General features: G+C 37.9%; 1 protein-coding gene across 1 annotated transcript in view; it reads right to left on the reverse strand.

Annotated features, from left to right (window-relative positions):
* The window catches only part of DNAH12 (dynein axonemal heavy chain 12), a 4,520,724-nt gene that overhangs the window by 291,675 nt on the left and 4,206,342 nt on the right, over nucleotides 1–22,707 (reverse strand). The window contains exons 65-66 of the mRNA XM_044078497.1: nucleotides 20,404–20,592; nucleotides 17,585–17,688 (exon numbers count right to left, since the gene is read on the reverse strand). Coding sequence (XP_043934432.1) covers nucleotides 17,585–17,688; nucleotides 20,404–20,592 — 293 coding nt within the window. The remainder of the gene's footprint in view (nucleotides 1–17,584; nucleotides 17,689–20,403; nucleotides 20,593–22,707) is intronic.

Raw genomic sequence — 22,707 nt, forward strand, 5'->3', positions numbered from 1 at the left:
GAGTACAAGAGGTAACAGCACTGGAAGAGACAATATTTTGAATTTCTAACTCTTTGCAAAAAGCTTGAGAAAGGAGAGGTCTAAGACTTGTCTTCATGATCCTTCTTTCTTTATTACTACAAAAATTTTTGAATAAAAACATTTTTTCACTTGAGCTAAGCCATCGTTTTCTCTAGAGTTGGAGAAAAACAGACATTTGGTTTGCAGGATGAAAAGGGTAAAGGGGTTCCCAGTGTCATCTGTCCTCCTCTTATTTGATAAGTCTCAGAACACACTTGTCTGAGATAATCTGATGCCACTGTGGAAGATGGAGGCTGTGGGATAGATTTGTAGGGCTGGCAGAGTGGGAAGAGGAGGGCAGAAGAGGCAAAAAGTCATTTAGACTTTTTGGTCTCTCCTTGGTCCTAGGGGGTTCATCTTATTTTCTTTGAGGTGCCTTACCACTCTTTTTAGAAATTTTGTTCATTAGAACTTTGCAAAGATTACTTACTCTGTTTCATGGGGAAAGATTCTGAAAATAAAGGAAAGTTTTCACTGAATTTGGAAAAGGAGAATTGCAAAAATTTGAGTAACCCCTTGAATTGATTTTTCTCTCTTAACAAATCTTTTAAGGACTTTAGCAGCAGAAGGGCCAAATGACACATTTTTGTCCATGGTAGAATGAAATCCAAGCTTTGACATCTTCTGGTAAGCTTTGAAAAGATAAGCAAGAAAATCTTTTCATTACTGAGCCAGTAGCTGCAGATCTGGATACAGCATCATCAGAGTAATAAGAGCACGTTAAAGAATGTTTGGTTACCTGTGAAGCAGACATAGTTAAATAATTTAATGACATTTTAATCTCTGAAGTAGGAAGGTTAACAGTTAACTTTCTCATGTTCCTAAATTTTTAACACTTTACTTGCCAGTTCAAAATTGTGAAATTTAAGGTAGCAGAAGAATAAACTTTCTTCCTAAATCTAGCAAAAGCTTTCCCAGTCTTCTAAATAGTTTCCCCAATGGAGAGATCTTCCTGAGGGGCTTCATAGGACAAGGTATCTTCAGGTTTGAATTCATATGCTGAACAGGAATGAATCTTAGAAGATTAATCCAAACTGTCAGATTCTGATACAGAGGAAGACTCCTCTATTTATTTATTTACTTATTTTTTGATTACCGTGAAAGTCTTGACTGGGTAAGAAACCTATTTTCAGTGGAGACCCAGGGAGAAAAGCTCCAATACAAAGAGAACAGAAAACAATGTTTTACATAATGAACAACAGTATGCAAAACAATACAAAGAGAAGAGAGAAATACCTTTTACATAATAAAAAAAACAGAATACAAAAGAAGCATACCAAAGGAACCAAAAAAGACCTATATACATGCATTTGTAAGAAAGATTAAGCAGTATAATTGACATGGAGGTACTTTTACAAAGATAATTAACTATCACATCTACATACATGCATACTTTCATGGAAGTAAAACAAATTGTGGTAGATAAACTATTTATCTTAAAAGGCACAATTGGCTCATTAAGGATTACATAGAAAGGAATTCTAAAGACAGAGAGACTGTGTAATTGGTCTGATTATCTGAGTATAATACAGAGATAACATTTGTAAGAAGTAGTAGCAGGAAAAAATATAGCATTGGAGGAAAAGGGTTGTGAAGATATGCAGTGAACAGATGTGAAAAAGTTAGATGTTCAATAATAAGAAGGTAGAAAGTATAAACAAGGGAATTGGTGATTAGATAGTGTACAGTGGGGGCTATGAAATAAAGAGAAGTTGGTGACAGTAGAAGCGGTAGCTGCAGTAGAGATAAAAGTGAATAAAAGGGGTCTATATTAGAACATTGAAGTTTCACAACTTCGAATGTTCTAATATCGACCTCTATTCAGCGAACGCTGAAAATAGCGAAGCTGCAGAAAACCAAATTTTTTCCTAGGGAAAGAATTTGGTTGTCCGTTTCTGTCGCTTCTCTATTGTCAGCACTGTGGTGGAAAGTTACGGGTCGGGTTCAGGTAAGTGTGCGATTGGGCACATGTTAGGTGGGTTAGAGCGTGGGTCAGGCAAGTGTGAGATTGTGTGGACATGAGGGTTAGGGTGGGTTAGGTGAGTTAGGGTTAGGGCACGGGTGAGGTGAGTGTTCGATAGTGATGGACCTTAGGGTTAGGGTTTGGGTTAAGGTAAGTGGATAGTTAGTGGTGTATATACAGTTTAGTGTAGGGCTAGATGTAAGATTTTAGGTGTATGTGTGTGGATTTCTGTTTGTTTGGTGTGCTTGTGTTGTGTGTATGTGTTTCGGAACAGCAAATTTTTTCCCTAGGAAAAAATTTGCTGTTCTGCATGTTCGATGTTGTCAGCGTTCGCTGAATAGGGGTTGATATTAGAACATTCAAAGTTGTGAAACTTCGATGTTCTAATATAGACCCAATAAAAGGAGGTCGGGGATAATTAGTGGAAGAGGTGGTTGCAGTAGAGATAAGAGTGAGTGAAAGCAGGCTGGAAGGGGGAGATGGAGAGGGCTAGCTAAAAGGAAATGAAGGTGGATGATGAGGTAAGAAGAAGGAAGAAAATAGTGGGTAGTTGAGTGGAGCAAATAAGTGGATAGGAATCAGCTTGGTTTAGAATGGGGACAATTACTTGACTTGGGTAGGAATTATTTTAATTTAGAGTTTCTTGAGGTTTAAGGAAGTTCTGATATCTAAGGGTAACACCTTACATAATTTGGTAAATGTGTAGGAGTATAAACATTGACAAGCAGTTTTGTTTGGTTTATATAGAGTTAAAAGTTGCTTGTCTTCAGAGTGGAGAGCCCGGTTAGGTATATAGCTCTGGAGTATAGAATTTAAGGCAGGACAGGTTTCAGATTTATAGATAATTTTATGGGCCATTGTTAGTTGGAGGTACTTTAGATGTTGGGGAAGTTTTAGCCAGTTAAGGAAGCTAAGAGCAGCACAATGATGTTTATAGAATTGTAAGCTATTGTGAATTTAGTGATTTTTATTGTAATAGGATTCAAGCTTATTTTTAGTGTAGTTTGAAGGTTGGTTAATATGGGGGCACCATATAGTTGTTTGTCTTTTTTTGGCTTTTCCTGGTAAGGGGTCGCCACAGTGGAACTCCGGTCTGCTAATGATTGGCAGTAGATTTTTATGGTGCCGAGTTGCCAGCCCGATGCCCAACCTTCAGCGAAGGCACGCCCATTCAAGCATGTCTTTTGGAGGCCACTCGACTGCGGGGAGGACATGCAGACTCCACACAGAAGGCACTCCCCGCACACTAGCTGAGAATCGAACGGAAGAACCTCTTGCTGTGAGGCAACACACCACCATATAGTAAGGAGGTAATATGTATGTTGAGGCTAGTGTTATTTTACTAGCTGAATCCAAGAAGATATTGTGCCAATAAACCATTCCTAGTTTGTGGTGTGTTATTTTGATAGTATTATGGATATGGAGATAAAAGGTAAATTTATTGTCTATTGTTACCCTAACAGTTTGGTATATGGAACCACTTAAATTTCTATGTTTTTAACAGAATATATTTTGAATTCATTTGAGAGTGTCTTTCCTGTAAAAAGAAGGAGTTTGGTTTTGTTAGGGTTGAGCAATAGTTTTGCATTATCGAGCCAAGAATCAATGGATGGAAAAGCAGGTTGGGTTATTTGTTTAAGGTGTATAATGTTATTGGAAGAGGAAGTGAGAGTTGAGTCATCAGCATATTGGATGAGGGAGCTTTGACAGAAAGCAGTATGGAGGTTATTTCTGAAGATATTGAAGAGAAGAGGTCTGAGGATAGAGCCTTGTGGAACTCCTGTTTCACTAGTTAGATTTTATGACAGCAAGCCTTGCCTTTTTACACAGTGTTGTCTTTCAGATAGGTTGCTTGAAAACCACTGTTGAGAGGTTTGAGAAAGGCCTACGAAAGAAAGTTCCTGTAAAAATTTGGGGTGTGAGACAGTGTCAAATGCTTTCGCTACATCAAGAAATATTGCAGAGTTTAGTTGGCTGGAGTCTCTTTGATAATTGTGTCCATAAAGGATATTAGAGTGGTTGTTGCACTATGCACTGGTCTAAAGCCGTGTTGAGTAGATGTAAGCAGATGTGAATAAGGTGGTCAAGGAGTTGTTTATATACACATTTTTCCAAAATGTTGGAGAGAGGTGAGAGACTGTAGATGGGATAATAATTAGACAATTCATTAGATTTTTCTCTTTTATGTAGAGGGGTTATAATTGATTTGTTCCAGAGGGAAAGGACATAGGATTCTATGATGACTCTATTGATAAGAATACTAACCATGTAGGCAATAGCATCAGCTGCAATTTTTAAGCATTTGGATGAGAGGTTGTTAGTGGAATGACAGCAGGGTTTTATTTTCTGCAATAAGCACCATATATAGCTAGTGGGTACAGGCTGCAATGAAAGGGATGAAGGTTGTGAGGGTATAGTTGGAGTGTTTTGGGATGAGAGTAGAGTGGAAACAATATGTTTGAAAAATGTTTTAGAAAGCAGTGAGTTCAGACTGAGATTAGTTGTGGAGTTTGCACTGACAGGCTTGTTAGGATCATTAACCCAGATGGCTATACTTTCTATAAAGTGAGTATTAAACATTTCTGCTATTTGAGGTGGGGATTTGCCTGTGACTGGAGCAGGATTTTGTTTGGACCCTGGGGTAAGTAATGATGAGATGGTAGACCAAAATTTTTTGGGATTGTTTTTGTGGTCAGATAATTGTCATGTAAAACACTATTTCTTATCAATGGTTATAAACTTCTTTGCTTGAGTATGTAATTGTCTGTAATTTTGTAAATCTAGTTCATTTTTTTTCTGCCATTCCTTCCAAGCTTTCTCTCTGTTGACTGGTACCTTTTTTGTGGACTTTGTAAGCCAGCGTGCATGACTGGCTTTAGTTCTTTTTGTTTGAAGTGGAGCTAGACTGTTAAGGGTATCTAGGAATAGCTTGTTGAAGTAGTTGACTGCATCATCTAGGGGCAGTGTTTTTAGCATGGACCATTTTAAGGATTTTAGTGCATTAACAAAGAGCTGCTGACTAAACTTATTTCAACTGCAGGAGCTTTTTTAGTTATTGGTTTTAGGTGATTGGGAAGTAGTCCTGCAAATATATGCAGGTAGATGGTCACTTGAAGTGTCTGGGAGAGTACCCCAGTAAGAATATTTAGTGGGGTCTGTGACTAGGATCTAGTCTAGAATAGAACTTTGTTACTTTTATGAATTTTAGTAAGGGTTGTAATAAGGTGTGTGAAACCAGAAAGATTTACACTATTAGTAGGGAAGTCAGGGATTACATTTTGCCAAATTATATTGACATCACCCACGATGATAGTCTCATTGGATATATTTTGAGATATCCAGGACAGAATATTTTCTAGTATAGGAGAGTTGTGACCAGGAGGAATGTACAGAATTGTAATGCAGAGTTGCTCAGTTTTACTGTGCTTTAAGAAGGCTATGAGGATTTCAGCATTATTGAATTTAGGGATGGGCTTAGAGTAGGGTACAATTATATATGAAGAGGGGTGAATTAGGTTCATAGGTTGGTACTAGGCTATCGGCCCTAGGGCCTATACAAGTCAAGCCATAACAATTCCCTGGATATTTCTTCCCACAATATTTACTTCTCTGGACCCCTGTCTAGCAGGTCGACTGACATGATCCCTGGGGTGAATTTCCGATCTTCCATCCAATCATCAAGGTTCCTTTTGAAGAGGGCCAATGAGGCGCTCTGCTTGACATGTATGGGCAGTCATTCCAGAGTATGGGGAGTCTCCGGGTCAGGAACCTATCCCTCCAGCATGCTTTTTTCATTGTGATGACAAGGTTTAGATCCCTGGAGCGTGTGGCTCTGAGGGATTGGGATTTCTTTAAGTGGAGCATGTCCAACAGCTCAGGGTTTGACATGGCCTTGTATGTTAAGCAGAGATCGCCTCTGAGTAGACGAAATGCCACAGAGTATAACTGGAGTTTTTTAGATGGTCAGCATATGGCACCTGCTTTAGGCCTGTGATTCTTTTAGTGAGGTATTTCTGTGGCCTTTCCAGCTGTTGCAGATGTCTTGTGAGGTACATACCAAACGGGGAATTATACTCTATAATGGGTCTAATGAGGGATGAGTACAGTGGGAGAATGACCGCCTTTTTTCTGGATGAAAAGCCCTTAGTGATGAGGTGTGCCACATAGAAGGATTCCCTGACTGTTGTGGCGATGTGGTTATCGAAAGTGAGACCACTGTCCACCTGTGTCCCTAAATCTCTCATCATACTTTCGATGTTTAGTGTCCTGCCACCTATGTGGTAATTCATGGGTACATGTTTTTTTCCAAAGGGGATAACTATAGAGCTATAGGGATAGAGCAACCCCTCCTGCTTTTGTATGAGTTCTATCAGATCTTATTATGTTAAAGCCTGGAGGAAGCAGTTCACTGTTCTGAATGTTTGGTTTTAGCCATGTTTCTGTGACTGTAACTATATCAAGGGTGTACTGTGATAACCACATGTGGAGGTCTGTTATCTTGTTACACATACTGTGTAGTTTAGTGTAACTAGAAATAGTGGAATATGAAGGTAGTTGTTTGTTTTTGTTTTAGTTTTATAAGAAGGTTTGATTTAGAGTTACTGGAAAGTTATAGAATTTTGTATTCTGTAAGTTGGAGGATATCTGACATCAGTAGATTGGCTGATATATTGGAGTACCTATTTGTATGTTTTTCAAAGTTTGTATTGGGTGTAATAGGTTCATAGGTTGGTACTAGGCTATTGGCCCTAGGGCCTATACAAGCCTAGCTAAAACAATTCCCTGACTATTTCTTCCCATACTATTTACTTCCCTGGACCCCTGTCTAGCAGGGCGACTGATGTGATCCCCATGGTGAATTTCCTTTCTCCCAATGAATTTATTGAAAGCATTGATGTTTTATGTATTGATTCAAGTGTTAAGAATTAGACGTATGAGAGTCAGTGTAAAGCAGAGAAGGTGTATTAAAGCTAGATAGGTTATGCCATTTTAACAGACGTTAGTAAGAGTGAGATAACAGGGAGAGGGAGGAGACTTGGTAAGCGTGGAATTAGAGAGAAGGTGGATGTAATATGTAGGAAGGGATAAAGTAGCTGTAGAGATTACAATTGATTGGTTACTTAGGGGTGGAGTATAAGATTAATATGGAATTGTTTGTGATTGGTTGGAGAGTTTGGGGGTGGAGTTATGGTTAGTATCAATGTGGGGGTGGGTGGAAATTGGGGCTAGGATACGGGAGAGGACTGAGCCCGAGTGGACCAAGGGTGAATGGAGCGGGCTGGACCCTGGTCGCAGCTGTTCGTCAGGCCACAAAACAATCAATAAGCTTATTTTTTTCCTACTATTGTTTTATTTCAAACTAAAACTGCCCGTGAGGAGAGTGGCAGTAAGAGAGGGGAGTCCTATGGAAATAAACTTTAAAAGTTTAGTGTGACAGGTTATCTAAGTAGTCAGCCAATGAAAAAATGTTAAATAAATTAAGGACAGGACATCGTACAGCAGTTCTTCAACTGCAAATATTGCTGAAAGAAGTAATATAGATTTTAACTGCAGCAGACAAATAGAGATAGGCTATTGATGCAGACACAGAAGGACTGGCATTACAACTGAAAGCTATCAGGAGAAAGACCGACCACTAATTTACTACTGATTCTAAATAGGAAAACCAGTGGTACAGCGGTTGCATTGTTGCCTCACAGCAAGAGGTTCACCCATTCGATTCTCAGCTAGTATACGGAGAGTGCCTTCTGTGTGGAGTCTGCATGTCCTCCGCATGGTCGAGTGGCCTCCGAAAGACATGCGTGAATGGGCGTGCCTTCGCTGAAAGTTGGGCATCGGGCTGGCAACTCGGCACCATAAAAATCGACTGTCAATCATTAGAGGACTGGAGTTCCGCTGTGGCGACCCCTTACCGGGAAAAGCCAAAAAGACAAACAACAACAAACTAAATAAGAAAACCAGTCATAAGTTCAGCAAAGTAAAGAGAGATAAATTGATGGGAGAGGGGCTGGAAAGAATAGTTAGACCCAGTGATGTGCTATAGACAATTATGGGTAGCAGAATAAAGTTGTTACACTGTGAACTGTAAAAACAAACATTAGTTTTTGGCAGTAGCTGTGCTGTGAAGTGTCTGCAGTGGCTGAGCTGCTAGGATTCTTAGATGGTTAGAGCGAACAGCCTTAACACGTCCATTTTTAGCACTAGCTGTGCCGTTGAAGTGTTTGCAGTGGCTAAGCCACTAGGATTCTTAGAAGTCAGGCAAGGTGCTATTTTAGAGCAAATGCCCTTAACACATAAGTTTTAAGGATATGTTCCCAATTTCTTTTTTGAGGTGTAGATAGAATGGAAGCAAAGAACTGAGGGGGTTTAAGAGCCATAAGTGGTTTAAATAACCCTTGAGAAAATCATGCCCCTCATATTAAGAATCTCTTGCAACAGATGTGGCTGGAGAAAAAAGGTGCTTACATTTTTGACACTTTTTCCTAGGGGTCTCAAAGGAAACTACATGAGAATGACCCAGTCCTTGATGTACCTCCCTCAGAGAATCAAGTCTAATGAACACTGTCCAGTCTTTTAGAAATCATTAGCCTGGATCTCCCCTTCGAGGTCTTACCAGCTGTCTTGCTCCAACCTAGAAATGGAAGCAGAAGTAGCACAGTCTTCCCTCCAGTTCTTGTTTTTTTTTTTTTTTGTGCATTTGAGAACTTTGGTGAACAAGGTGGCTCATTTAACAGCCTTTAGCCATTTATTTTCTAAGTAATTATTTAGATAAGAAAGATTGCTCCTTAGGGTTTTTGGGACAAAAGCCTGACAAATGGTACAATCCACAGCATTTTTGTGAGGTCCTATGAAAGATAGACACTATGAATGCCTGTATTTCTAAGGAATTTACCACAGAAGCATTTGCCTCTCTTTGATGACATTAACTAAATTCCAATATAAAAAGTTGAAAAAAAGAATAAGAGTCCTCAATGGGTTATTTAGTTTTCATTTGTAGTGGCAAACTGGATCCTTTCCAATGGCTGCCAGACCAAGATGCATGCAATGTCTTGCTTCCTGGACTAGCAGCAAAAAAGTTCTGAGTATGCTATCTGTACATCCCTTATGTACCAGCATGTAGCCCTTGTACCTGTGTCTAAAGTAAAGTTGTATGGATGTTGCATGAGGAAGGAACATTTAAGCTTTGGCAAATTAGCCTGATGAATGGTAGCCTTGTCAGGATATGTCCCATCTATCAGCATTACTGTAACAGTGATCAAGTGATGAACATCAGTTGTTCCACCAGCTTTTGTTACTTGACATGAGGGTGTCTGTGTCTTTGACATTTCTGAAAACAACTCTACTTTATAAGCTCAGTGAATTGTTTGCAAAACTCACTTGTTACAGGCTATGTTCTGCCATGCAGAAAGATGTCTCTGAGGCTTGCCTGCTAGGGCTATTGGGGACAGCAAAAAAAACAGAAAGAAGCAGTAATTTCAAAACTCAACAGCTGCACCTGTCATTTACTTTTGACTTTGAGTTGTAATTGGATTGCTTTCTTTTATATTTTCTTTGTTGATGAATTTGAGGAGGACTTCCTTTCCTCTAAAATGGGTTCTAATTTGTGGTGAAAGTCTTTTAGTACTCAGGAGAATATGTTGTTTTACCTTTCTTTTCTTGACAAGTGAAACTATCATCTACTTGTTGACTAAACAACTACCCCTGACATGACAGGTTTGTTGAAACATCTACAGCCTTATGAAATTCTGTTCTGTCTGTTCTATATTCTAACAGTGACATTGCTGCTAGGAACTGATTGTAAGTTTTCTTGCATTAGTTCTAAAATGAAGCAATGGTACCAGCTGTGTATAGCTTGGCATCACATTTATCTAGCAAATACTAAAGATGCAAGGGTACACACTTTGTACTGTAACCTAAACTCATTATCAAAGGGTAAAGATGCAGGGGAGACATCCTTCCAACTCTGTTGAGATGTTATTATACAGACAGTTGCAGGACCTCCCTTATGAAAATTGGGTACTTACGTATTATCGCAACCACATTTTCGCCCTGATGCTGGTTGCTTCTCCTTGTGTCAACTGGGACCAATAAAGTATGAGAAAACCTCAAAGACTTGTTTTCTTTAATGTGTTATTGTTTTTAGGATGGTTTTTCACTTCAATGGTTGAAAAAATAAGGTTTGACAAATAGGTTTCCCCATTTACTGCCAGCATCTCAGGATGTCAGTTAAGAAAGTCCAACGGTCCACTTAAAACGCGTTCCGCGTTCTCAGCCTTTGCCCTGAGAACGGAAAGCATCAGGAAAGAAAAGCAAAGCAGTACCCAGTCTAACTTCTTAAAAAAGTAATCGGGAAGGGTAGACTGTTAAAACACGATCTTGGTGGTGGGTTTATAAAACTAGTAAGGGTTTGCACGTTAGGATTTCTGGCTAGTGTGCTCAAAAGCAGCTAATTCGTTGGAAGTGTGTGTGTGTGTGTGTGTGTGTGTGTGTGTGTGTGTGTGTGTGTGTGTGTGTGTGTGTGTGTGTGTGTGTGTGTGTGTTTCTAACATCGTAAGCTATGATTGCCCACACTCCTTTCAGGCCAACGTACATATATACAGACAGCCACTTGGATTGCTCGCTGAATTCAATGCTTGATGTCTTTCAAGCACGCTAGCCACAAATCCTCAAATTTGAACCCTTACTCATTTTAAAAAGCCACCACCAACATCCCAGAAGAGTTTTTTTACAGTCTACCCTTCCTGACTACACTTCCTTTTCATTGTTTGAGTAAAAGAGAATAAAGTCCAGCACGTCAGAAAATGTGGTTGCGATAATACGTAAGTACCGAAAATTGTATAACTCCTACTTACTGTATCTAAAGAAGACATACATTCAGTCATTTTTTTCAGTTGGCAAAGACTGTGAATCTGAGTGCTGACCATTATGCTTTTCAGCGGAAGAGAGATTCCTTACAGGCCAGATTAATTTTTTCCATAAAATTTAATGACTTCATAAAGGAAATATGTTTTGCAAAATGATCTTAAGAATGAGAGGAAGGAGAGCACAAAAATCTTCCTCTTCACTAGTAGAGTAGCAAAAGGAGTTAATTTATGTTTCAGTTTGCCATGTGGAACCTTTGGAGGTCCCTTCAAACATGTCTATGTGCTTTACCTCCAGACAGACACTGGTTTGAGAATGGTTCTACTATGGGTTTATGCTACTTCAATGTGATTTACTGTACTATACTAAAATACTTTCTTACAAAGATGTTACAGCCAAAGGAAGGCTACAACAAGGCAGGAAATGAACTAGATGCAGCTACATTGGTCATAGCCTGATTAGGCACTGCTAAAGTGCTTTACTTGTCTAATATTGAAGTTGGACTGCCATTATCATAGGGGACACCAGTATGGGTACCGAAAACAGTGTTGCTAGTCTTTTATTCTGGCAGCCCTGATGTCAGTAAAGAGAATTGTATTAGTACCTTTCTCAGGATTTGACTTAGAAATGATGGACTTGCATTGTTTCTGGTGTTTAGCTGATTTTTCTGATAATTCACCTTTGTGGATTCTCGTCATTTTATCCTTTCTCTCCTGTTTCTCTTCAGACTCCCCGTGGTCTGTTTATTACAAAAAGGGGAATATAAAGATAAAATATAGAAAAACAAAGTCAGAGCTGGATCATGGTTAAATGGGACCCTGGGCTGGGCAATGGAACAGACCTCACCAGCCATGCCAATATTAATTTAGGTTGCCATCCCTCCTCATTTACCATAAAATGATGTTCGAATTTTTCAATCTGTGTAGTATTTTGTTGTTTATATTTATGATGCAGAGTTTTGGATTTAATTAAAAATCTGCATGCTATTTGCTAAAAACGGTAAATGAAAATAAAAAAAATGTTGAAAACAGTAAATTGTTGTTCCCTTAAACTCATATTTAAAGTATCCTCAGCAAGTCATTAAACTAAACAGACTTGACAGCCTTCCCTTAATTTCCTATCTGCCTGGTCCATGAGAATTTATGTGCACATGCTGCTATCATATACATCATGCAATTAGTAATTTTGAGTGGGCATAAGTACCTTTAATTTTCTGGGGGTTTCCAGGGGTGTGATCTCTTTGCAATATTTTATTTGAAGATACATTGTGTATTCCAATTATTTTAACATGCTAGAACTGTCTTACTGAAGAAGGTAAGTTAAGATAATCGTGTACTCTCAAAGAATTGGAAATTGGATTCTGATTCTTGTCACATATACTGAAAACGGGTATAAAAGGCCGCTGACAAATATGAATGGACATCTAATTAGCAGAAAATATGAATAACAAATAGCACATAACTCTTCCCCCTTCCAGAAGGAATGTGGGAAACAACCGATTAAAATATCTTTAAAAAACAAGGTGCCAAAACTGATGGAAAAATATAAGCACATTATTAAAGTTATAGTATAAAATCTGTAGGCATTAATGAACTGGACTGCCAAATTCTATCACACAATGTCATTTAGTTTTGCTTCTGAAAAGGGAGATATATGGTGCGTGTCCTCTTTCTTTGAATTATTAATGCTGCTCATATGTTGGTCATGTAGTATGCTTTTTATTTTTGAGTATTAAGCAGCTACAAAAATCATGTGTGTTGAGGGGGGATTCAGAAATTGTGTGAAGGGTAAACCAAATCTGAAAATAGGGACATACCTTCAAAAATAGCTATATCATATTCAGGGGAAAAATCAAGCTTGAAAATATGAAAATATAGATGGTTGAAAGGTCTGTTACTCAAATATTTACCCTGAGCATTTTCATTATAGTGCTGACTTGTAAAGGTGAAATAATCATCCTAGAAAAGCAGTCATTTTTGAGAAATTAAACATAAAAAATAAAAACATGGTATTATACCTCTCCAAACTGATGTACTACAATCAGTGGCAGATTACATGTAACTTGGGATATGGGCTATTTTCAAACCATGCCACCCCTCAGCACACGTTTTAGGAGCTTGCATAAATGCATGTGTTTTTTGATTTACCTTGCTGATTGTATTACATGTTTCTTGTTTAATACTGCAACACTGAGTGTGTTTTAAATTTGTAGTTTTGAATAATTTTCCATTAAGCAGTAAAACAAAATGAATGAACCAATAATGACAAGAGTACCCATTTCAGAAAATTTCAGTCATAAAAGGCCATTCAAACTGATGCATTATAATCCACCAATAGACATACTCAACAATTACGGCCACTTTATAAAATGGCCACAGTAAAGTATTCCAATTAGCTTTATACAAATATAAACTAGTCCAGTAAAGACAGTATACTGATTTTTTTTTACTTTATTAACTCAACATTTTAATCCAAAGATCTCATTTACATCAACAATTATAGCTACATTGTCAACTGCATCCTTCTCGGGTGTCTGTGTCAAAAAAAATGAATAATAATAATGACCAAAGTCACACGGTTCAAATTTGTTTCATACATAGTAACCAAAATATTCCAATGTAATTCATACACACACACCTGCACAATAGTTCTGCAAAGCCAGATAAAGACTGCTTAAAATGACCAGATAAGAGCATAAGGTACTTTCATCCATGTAAAGACCCACAAGCCCACCAGCAGGACTGTGCACACCCCTTATTGTTATGAAGAAATAAATTACATAAATAATTTATTGGTAGCTTTGAATGAAATATGTGGACTTGTATAAAGTAAAGAGCACTAACATCACATTGTAAGATCCAGCCATGTATAGCCCAGTTTAAATAGAAGAGTATTTAAGATGGCATAAGAAATATTAACTACCTAATAAAATATGCCAACTGAATATGCACAATCTCTGCAAAAGTAAAAGTCATCTGAATAATTTCACATTAAAGAGAGCTATTACTAATGTAGAGGCTGTGGTTGGCAAACACATTTGCATTTCAGAGCTTCATCTACAAATGCAGTGTTTGCTACCCTGAAGAATAAATTGCCTATGGTATATTAAAAAAGGTATGCTGGTAATATTGTCATAACATTTCTTGAACTAGATCAGCTATGCAGTACGGAATGGCTAGAAAACTACAGGAATAACAGCAACAACAGGTTCATAGTTACTAGGCATGTAGTCCATGAAGGAGCCTAGCCCAAATTCCCAATTGTTTCAAATTGCTGTCTGGTTAACTGACTTGCTCAGTGTAACACAGTAGGTAAATGAAGGGGGAGCAACTCAAAACCTGCATCCTTGCCACAGGCAAGCATCTCATTAACAAATCAGAGCTTTAGTCTCTGTGATAACTGCCAAAGTAACATCGTTTAAATAAATGCATAAATCCTCTACAGTCCCATCTTGTAGATAAGACTGCATCACAATAATACGCGGCAATTACAAAAAATGGATTATGAAGAGATTACTCTGATCATCACTCAAAATAATGCAGACTGTATGGCTGACAAATGTCAACCCCTTTGCAGTTGTTGGAGACAGTAAAGAAGGTACTGCAAACATATTTTACTAAAATGCAACATGCTAAGACTATATTACATTATCTAGGCCTACTAATGAATGAATATATTACTCAGTGCAATAAATAAAGCAAAACAATTTAATGCAATATAAATGCTGCAGGAGCTTTTGCTCAGCAACCCACAAGTTATACAAACATCAGAAATGTTACTGCATATGACTTATTGTTTTTTTTTTTGGGGGGGGGGGGAGTGGTTACTTAAATGCTTACAAGACAATTACATCTCATTTTTGACCTCCTTATGCATTCTCTGTCACCATATATGGTTATGCCCTTTGGAATTACTCAGTACTAGCCTGACCTACTGGAAAGGCTAATAAAGCCATACTGCTGCAGCACACACCTCAATAGCCAACAGAGCTGGATCTTAGACAAGTGAGGCCTTATGTAGGGTAAAGAATCAAGCCCCCGCCAGCCATACCAACACTCTATTACCTGGCTGTTTCTACCCCGTTACCATAAATACCAGTCAAAACTGTCAGAGTACATACTATTTTCTTCTTTACTTTTACAATCACAGAAATTTGGATTTCATTTAAAACTTTCACTTCAGATTTTGCATAATAAGCACTGCTGGACATTTCTAAACAAAACAGTCTCACACTGAAAACAGCATGAGAAATAAACTTCACTTTCCTTGAAACTCACATTCAGTAAAAATGCATCTGGAAACCCATTAAACTACAAGAAACTTGCTGAGATTCATACTCAAAGAGCATAGAAAAAGTACTAATTAATGGTTATGTAAAGACTACAGGAATTCAAAAGACAAGTATGTAATTTATTTGCTAACAATTTGGGACAGCTCACTGGATGTAAATGTCCTTTTTCAGGGGCTGTCCAGGAGTACTGTCTGTTGAAGTAACTTGGTCAGATTCACACAGAAACAAATGAAAGATGAGGAAATAAAAACCATGTACTACAGTTCACACCCTTGCTCATCTGCGCTAAATGCTGGACAAACTGCTGTAGCCCAAACACAGTGCATTTCATACCTGTGTGCCTGCAAAAAACAATCTCAATTAAAACTGTAGTCAGTTAAAATATTAAAATTAAACTCAGACTTCATGCTGTCCAGTTTATTCACAGACAAAAAGTAAACACACTATCAACACTCAACAGCACAAAGAAATCAAGGACTATATCCAAATAACATGGCTAATATGATGGAGGTCCTGTTTACTACAATCAATTTCCTTCCTTTATACCATAACTAGTCTGGTTCCAGGGTAGTTACTATTGAGGATCCTAACCAAAATTTCCAGTTGCGCCAAAGCACTGTCTGGTTAACTGAGTTGTTAAAGGACAGTGCATAAATATGAGACAAAATCAGAGATATTCTGTAAAATTTTAGACACATAAGACTGGATTACTCTAAATTATTTAAAAAGTTAACAAAACGACAGGTTTTACATAAACATGTATTTTGTGAAAAAAATATGGATCTCTAATGACTTGACTGAACTGCTCAGTGATTTACCAAAGAAAGTAAAAAACAGAAGTTATTGGAGATCAGGTGGTAGTTGAACAGAATTAAGGCTGTTGCTTCCTGTAGCTAAGTACAGGGTTTGGTTCTTTCTACTTATTTTGTGACTCTGAGCAAGTCAATTAACTAGACAATGCTCTCTGCCTGGGGCATTGCATAAACACACATGCACACCTTAAATACAGAGTTCAACCTCAAATAAAAATGCACACATCATTCTCAAAAGCATTCAGCAAAATTCAGCTTCAACATACTGTCGCAAAAGTGCAGCAGAATTCAATTTCAGATTAAATGAATAAAGATACACACTCTCCTCCAATTTCACAGTTTGTAAATGGGATCTCATACACGTGCGTGCACGCACGCGCGCACACACGCACACACACACACACACACACACACACACACACACACACACACACACACACACACAGATGCACAGTCACACCTATGGCCAGTTTAGAATGTCTAGTCCACAGACTGCATGTCTTTGGAATGTAGAAGGGCACTGCAGCACCCAGAGAAACCACATGCCAACAGAGGGAAGACACATAGACTCAGTAGAGAAGGCACCCCCAAGAAAGAATCAAACTGGAAACCTCTTGGTGTGAGGGAACAATGCTACTCACTGTTCCATTGTGCTGCCTCATATTCATATACACACGAATATATCTACATATCTACCTACACAAACACACACACACACACACACACACACACACACACACACACACACATGCATGCACACCTGAAAATCAAAGAGTTCAACCTCAAATAAAAACACACATTTATATGTATATATCTGTAGTATTCCCCACAAATGGGACTTATCTGTGAGGATACATGTATATGTAAGTTTGGCCAGTCTACAAAGCTCATGCTCTTTCCACATGTGCTGTATATCTGCCCTTCACATGAGTTGATGTGCTAGCATAACAGGGATGTATGGATGCACCACAAACTCAGAAGATTCTTGCAACTAGTCCACACATGCAGACATCTGTCAACATCATGTCTAGCTAGTCATATGAATTGGATTCAACACAAAGAATAAGGCAGATAAGTACCCCCCGGAGCCCCTCCTCTTTTTAATAGTTTTTTGCGAAAAATGTTTCTTATATCTATCAAGAAAAAAGGAAAGTGTGATTGTGGGGATCAGATTCCTTACAAGATCTCCCACCTGAGCTTGCCTGAGCTTTACAGACTGGCATGAACCCTAGCGGGTAAGTCCCATTTGTGAGGAGTCCTGTAACAGTGTTCTGATGAAGAACATCAGTAAGTTTTCCATAATTTAGTCTCTTATTCACTTTTGCTTATGATGTACATATAACATTACTTACATTGTAAAATGCAAACATTAATTATGACTAACAGGTAATTTCACCATGGTCAGTTAGCCAGGTTGCCTACTTAAGCTACACTGTTAAAAACTTATAGATTACACCAGTGATCTTTAAGTATGCACATAATGTTTTGCAGGGCAACTCGTTTTCTTTTATGCTGTAGTTTACATTTGAGACAATGTTTTCATGTGTTGGAGACTAAATGCATGCAGTATGAACTTAAAACTGGTATTGTCCTTACTTATTAAAGCGTTCCATTTCTTGCACTAGAACAGTATTCATACTTTCCTCATACTGTACAGGATACTTAGCAAGAGCTGCCTCGATATCGAAGTCACTTGGGAGCTGTAAAAATGACAAATAAATCAGATGGGAGGGCAGCTTGTCAAAATTAAAATCAAATACTAACACTTGAGGGCTTGATAAAAATGTCTGTCTTGAGGGATTGGTTTTGCTTACAAAGATAAAATAAAACATCATTTAATTTGTAACTACTTCTATCAATGCAGTTTGAAAAAAGTGCTACAATGAACCTACACAAAATGACAGATAAATGTACTTTAGAATTTGATTATAAATTGAACTTTGGAACCTGGTGAATAGGCCACAGATTTGTTTTCTGATTTCCCCTTGTTTACTGCAAAAAATTTGATTTTATTTATCCTTGTAAATATACCTACAGACACACACACACACACACACACACACACACACACACACACACACACACACACACACACACACACACACACACACACCCATACACACAGCCAATGTTTAATCTCGTTGTCTATAGGAAACACCCTAATTAGCACCTGTAATTTGGTAACAGAATTCCATTCCGTTCTCTCTGGAAAAAATATAAGACACTACAAACATTCAAATCTCAAGTAAAACAGTACATGTCAGAGTGACGGCTATGCCCCTATATATCCTCAGGATAAACTCTCTCACAAAGTTTCTTCTCCTTCCTATGGTACCAGGAATCTTTCTACTGCAGTAGGGTCTTATCACACTAACTTGTCCTCACTTAATACAGCTTCACAGAAGATGCACTAGAGTTGTGTCACATTTTCCCTAGGAATATTTATTCCTAAATCATCTAATCATGTCTTAATCTGTAGTATGACTATATCACATAAACGTGATATGGTTATATATTTTTGCCTCATGGTCAATTTCCACCAGTTCTAAAATATGATGTCACTTTTCTTCATGAATATACTTAGCAGAAATTTTGATGCACATTTTATGCCATTTCAATATTTATTTTCATATGTACTAAGGACTGGCTCTTATATTAGCTCACTTTGCTGTATTTATGCTTTAATGCACTTAGTATTTTCTGTTACCTCTATTTCATATCATTAGTTATATATAACCTCTATTATATATGTATAGTAGCTTATAAGCATCTGTACTATTGTTCTATCCTGTCTAAATTGTAGTTAATATCCTAGACCCTCTTCTGAAAAGGGTTTTGTGCCCAATTGAACTTCCTCGGTAAACAAAATAGCATTCAGAAAATGTAATGAATGGCAAATAAGCACTAATACAGGAAGGACTTGGTACCGAGAACAATGTAGTATATTTCCCAACTATACTGACTGTTCTGAGTACTAATCTGGCAGAAAAGTGCACATTAGAATACTACTGTCCCAACTATGCTACATGGTGAAGCTATGCTCCCAAATGTATGACTGTATGGCCATTAGAACAGGATGAAAGGCACTGCACAGCTGTGTATACTCAGGATACAAGTACAATCCCCCAGTGCCTTGTACTCTCTTCAAAAGGAGGGTGCACAGAGTGTTCCCTCAAGGAAAACTGTACAACTCTGCCTCCAAATATTTCATATATCCTTGTGATGTAGGGCTCACAGGCATCTGTACTGGGAACCCTCTATAGCACTAAATGTTTAGTGATAGTCGTGAGAGTATACAGCCTGCTATACTATTCACCCTATGTAACGATGTACATTTTCCATGCACTTACAGTACTAATGATGTGAAGGAAGCACAGCAGGCTGTAGGCAGTGCAGCCTCCCCAACAGCATTTACAAAGCTGTTATACCATATAGGGCAATTTACTTTGCTGTGTACCCTCAGTAACACTATAAACCCCACAAATGCTATTTTAATGTGGGAAGCAAAGGCTGGTCTTATGTACACACTCACTAACACTGCATACTCCATCCAAGAGTACCAACAGTTCTCTAACACTGTAAGGCACACAGGCTGTAGTACTTTTAATGCCTTGCTAGTTACCCACCAAAGTACTGGAGAGCTTTGTGTCTTTAGTGTGCACAGTACAACCCTTCTGTGATATTACCAGTATTCTGTCTCCTCACCCACGTTGACTGCCATCTGCATGAACAATGGAAATGAACAGCACAGTATGTTCCACTGCTGCAAGCTTCCCACTGCCTTGTGGGTAGGTACAGGATTCTGTTTGTGAAATATGCAGCTGTTAGGTTTGCAATCAATCCATCATCTGTATTATGGCTGGTTTGCAATGCAGAGGATGACTCTGAATCACCCCTAGAAGCTCATTTCTGGCATTCTATATACTAATCATTTCACAATAAAGAGACTCCTGCTTATTTATTTCACAGATAAAGATGTGTGGAATATGGTTTTATAAAAGGAAAGTACAAAGTATATATTTTACATCAGTAAACAAAAATCAGGGTCTGATTTGGAGACTTGACTTTAAATATTTGCATAAGAACAACAACTTGGTTTACTATGTTAAAAGCAAAAAGTATTTATTTATTTTAAATGACTAATAGTGCCAAATGAGAATCAACTGGCATATTTTCATAAAAAAGCCTGGGACAGTAATATAATTTTTAGCCAAATACAGAGTGGAAGACACAATGATTACAGTAGTAGTAGTATAAATAAACAATAAAAATAAACCCACAGCTCAGTTCATACTATAGCAATGTACATATTTTAATGAAATATAAGGGGCTGAAATTAAGAATTCTGAAATGTCAAAATCAGAAAGCAAAACCCTTCACCTTCTGTACACATGTATTGTGGCTGTCAGGCATACCTTACTCAGAATATCCTTTGCTATCTCAAATAATGCACTGTCAGTGGTACCAGCTGTGCCTCCTTGCATGTTGCCTCCTTGTGTTAGTAATAAAGAATCAAAAAGAATCTTTGTCTGCTGGATATCTTTTGAAATATCCACATTTTCATGCATTCCAAATACCTCTGGATGCTGAGCAAATGGCAGTTTCTATAGACAAAAAATAAAAATATATTTATTTCTCCAAGCAGACTTGCTAGGCATTTTGTTAAACATTTTTGAACTTTACATGTCATGATTAAAACTCGGTCCTTCAATCATATCTCTCAACCTTCGGATAAGATAATCACTAATATTTGTTTAAAATTAGCATATATAATGCATACTTGTAGACAAGGTAATAAGAGTTACAGAGACAACAATCAAGGCACAAGTAAGTTTTACTTTTTCTTCATTATAGTGTTAGACTACATCTTTACATTTCATAATAACTAGCAAACTCTTATAATAGGAATTCCATAACACATCCACATCTCATACTCCTGAAAATGACAGCGCCTCACAAGGGTATAAAATATTCAGATCAGGCAAAACATTTAAAGAAATTGGTGGTACACATGAGAAAACTAACAAACTGCTAAATGCATATTATTCAGGTAGCAAACAAAGCTGACAGAGAATCATTTACTTTTGAAACTATTATTAAATGTAGAAAATGTTTAACATAGAGGATTATGATTAGTTTGCCAATCAAAACCCATTTATTATGTGTTCAAAACATGAATGTCAAGAAATTTACCCTGACGGCAAAGCTCGAGAAATGAATCTTGGCATCCATGTCGAGAACACAATTTAGGGTTATAACTGGAGATCTGATCATAATTCTTTGTTGTGCATGGAACTTTGTTATGCAACATATACTACTAGTAAAAGTAAAAAAAGAAGGGAAAAATGCTAAGTGTTTGCCAGCTCTCAAAGCTGTAAAGCACTTAGCCAGCGCTGTCAGAAAGGCAGTGTAACACACAATCCCCTTGTGTTTACACTCTCCTTGCCATGCAGGTAAACTGTCCAGATTTTTGCAGAATGCCCAGATTTTTGCCTCGTTTGTTTGGTCTGTTCCTCATAAAGTACATGGTTTTAAGAGAAATCATACAGGATTGAAGACAATAAATAATGACATATATTGATGTTTCAGACTTTGTATCCTTCAGAAAATGCAGGCGAATACACATTCTGTTGTTCTAGTAACTCTCTTAGTTTGTAAGAGGAAGGGACAGCTTATTGGCACTGACAGTAGGCAGAAACAAATCTTTTATTCTACCACTGTCACTTACTGATCTGTACTGGCAGATTTGACTGTCTAGAATGGGACCAGACTTTAACAACTTCACCAGGGGGTGCTAACATATGCTAAGGTCGGGTCTCGTGTCACTCTAGTGCTTAACTGATTTGTTTTCTTTCAGAATATCAGAGCATAATCAACATGCTCCATGCACTAATACATTTTTACACACTGAATGCCATCTCTCAGTAATATTATCATCTTTTAGTACCAACACAACATAGCTTTATGACTTCTGAGAACAATCAAACGTTTTCTTCTTGTTGCACTTAGAAAGTCAAATGCTGCAACCAGGTTGCTCTGGCACATTCTATATACATGGCGGTATAGCAATTTCAAAAGAACATACTGAAATGCATCGGTAGCGTTGTTGCCTCACAGCAAGAGGTTCTCCCGTTCGATTCTTGGCTGGAGTGTGGGGACTGCCTTCTGTGTGGAGTCTGCATATCCTAGCCGCGGTTGGGTGGGTGTTCGAAAGACATGCGTAAATGGGCATGCCTTCGTTGAAGGTTGAATGTTGAGCTGGCACCTCGGCGTTCGTGAAAATCTACTGCCAATCATTAGTGGGCCGGAGTTCCGCTGTGGCGACCCCTAACCGGGAAAAGCCGAAAGACAAACAACAACATACTCAAACAATGCATGAAACCTGACAAACAGCTACATTACTGAAGTACTATTATCACCCACACCCAGGATTGTAGCTGTCATTTTTTAAACCAAAACATTTTTATTTAATTACTACTTATGACATAACCAATCATACACTTATATAAATGAAAACAAACCATGCTGACATATTTTCAGTTGCAAACATTATACATCAGATATAATCATCTATACAATCACTGTCAATCAAACATTATATTGCTCATTTAATTCCTGCCTTCCCTTAAACCTCATTCCTCCTCCAAAACTTTTTTCTGCATGTATTGTTCCCACAATTCCCATTTTTCTATGTAATTTGCTCCTGCCCTTTTCTAAAG

This window comes from Protopterus annectens, chromosome 7.part1 (assembly GCF_019279795.1).
Source record: "Protopterus annectens isolate FY-2018-M chromosome 7.part1, PAN1.0, whole genome shotgun sequence".
Taxonomy (NCBI): Eukaryota; Metazoa; Chordata; order Ceratodontiformes; family Protopteridae; genus Protopterus; species Protopterus annectens.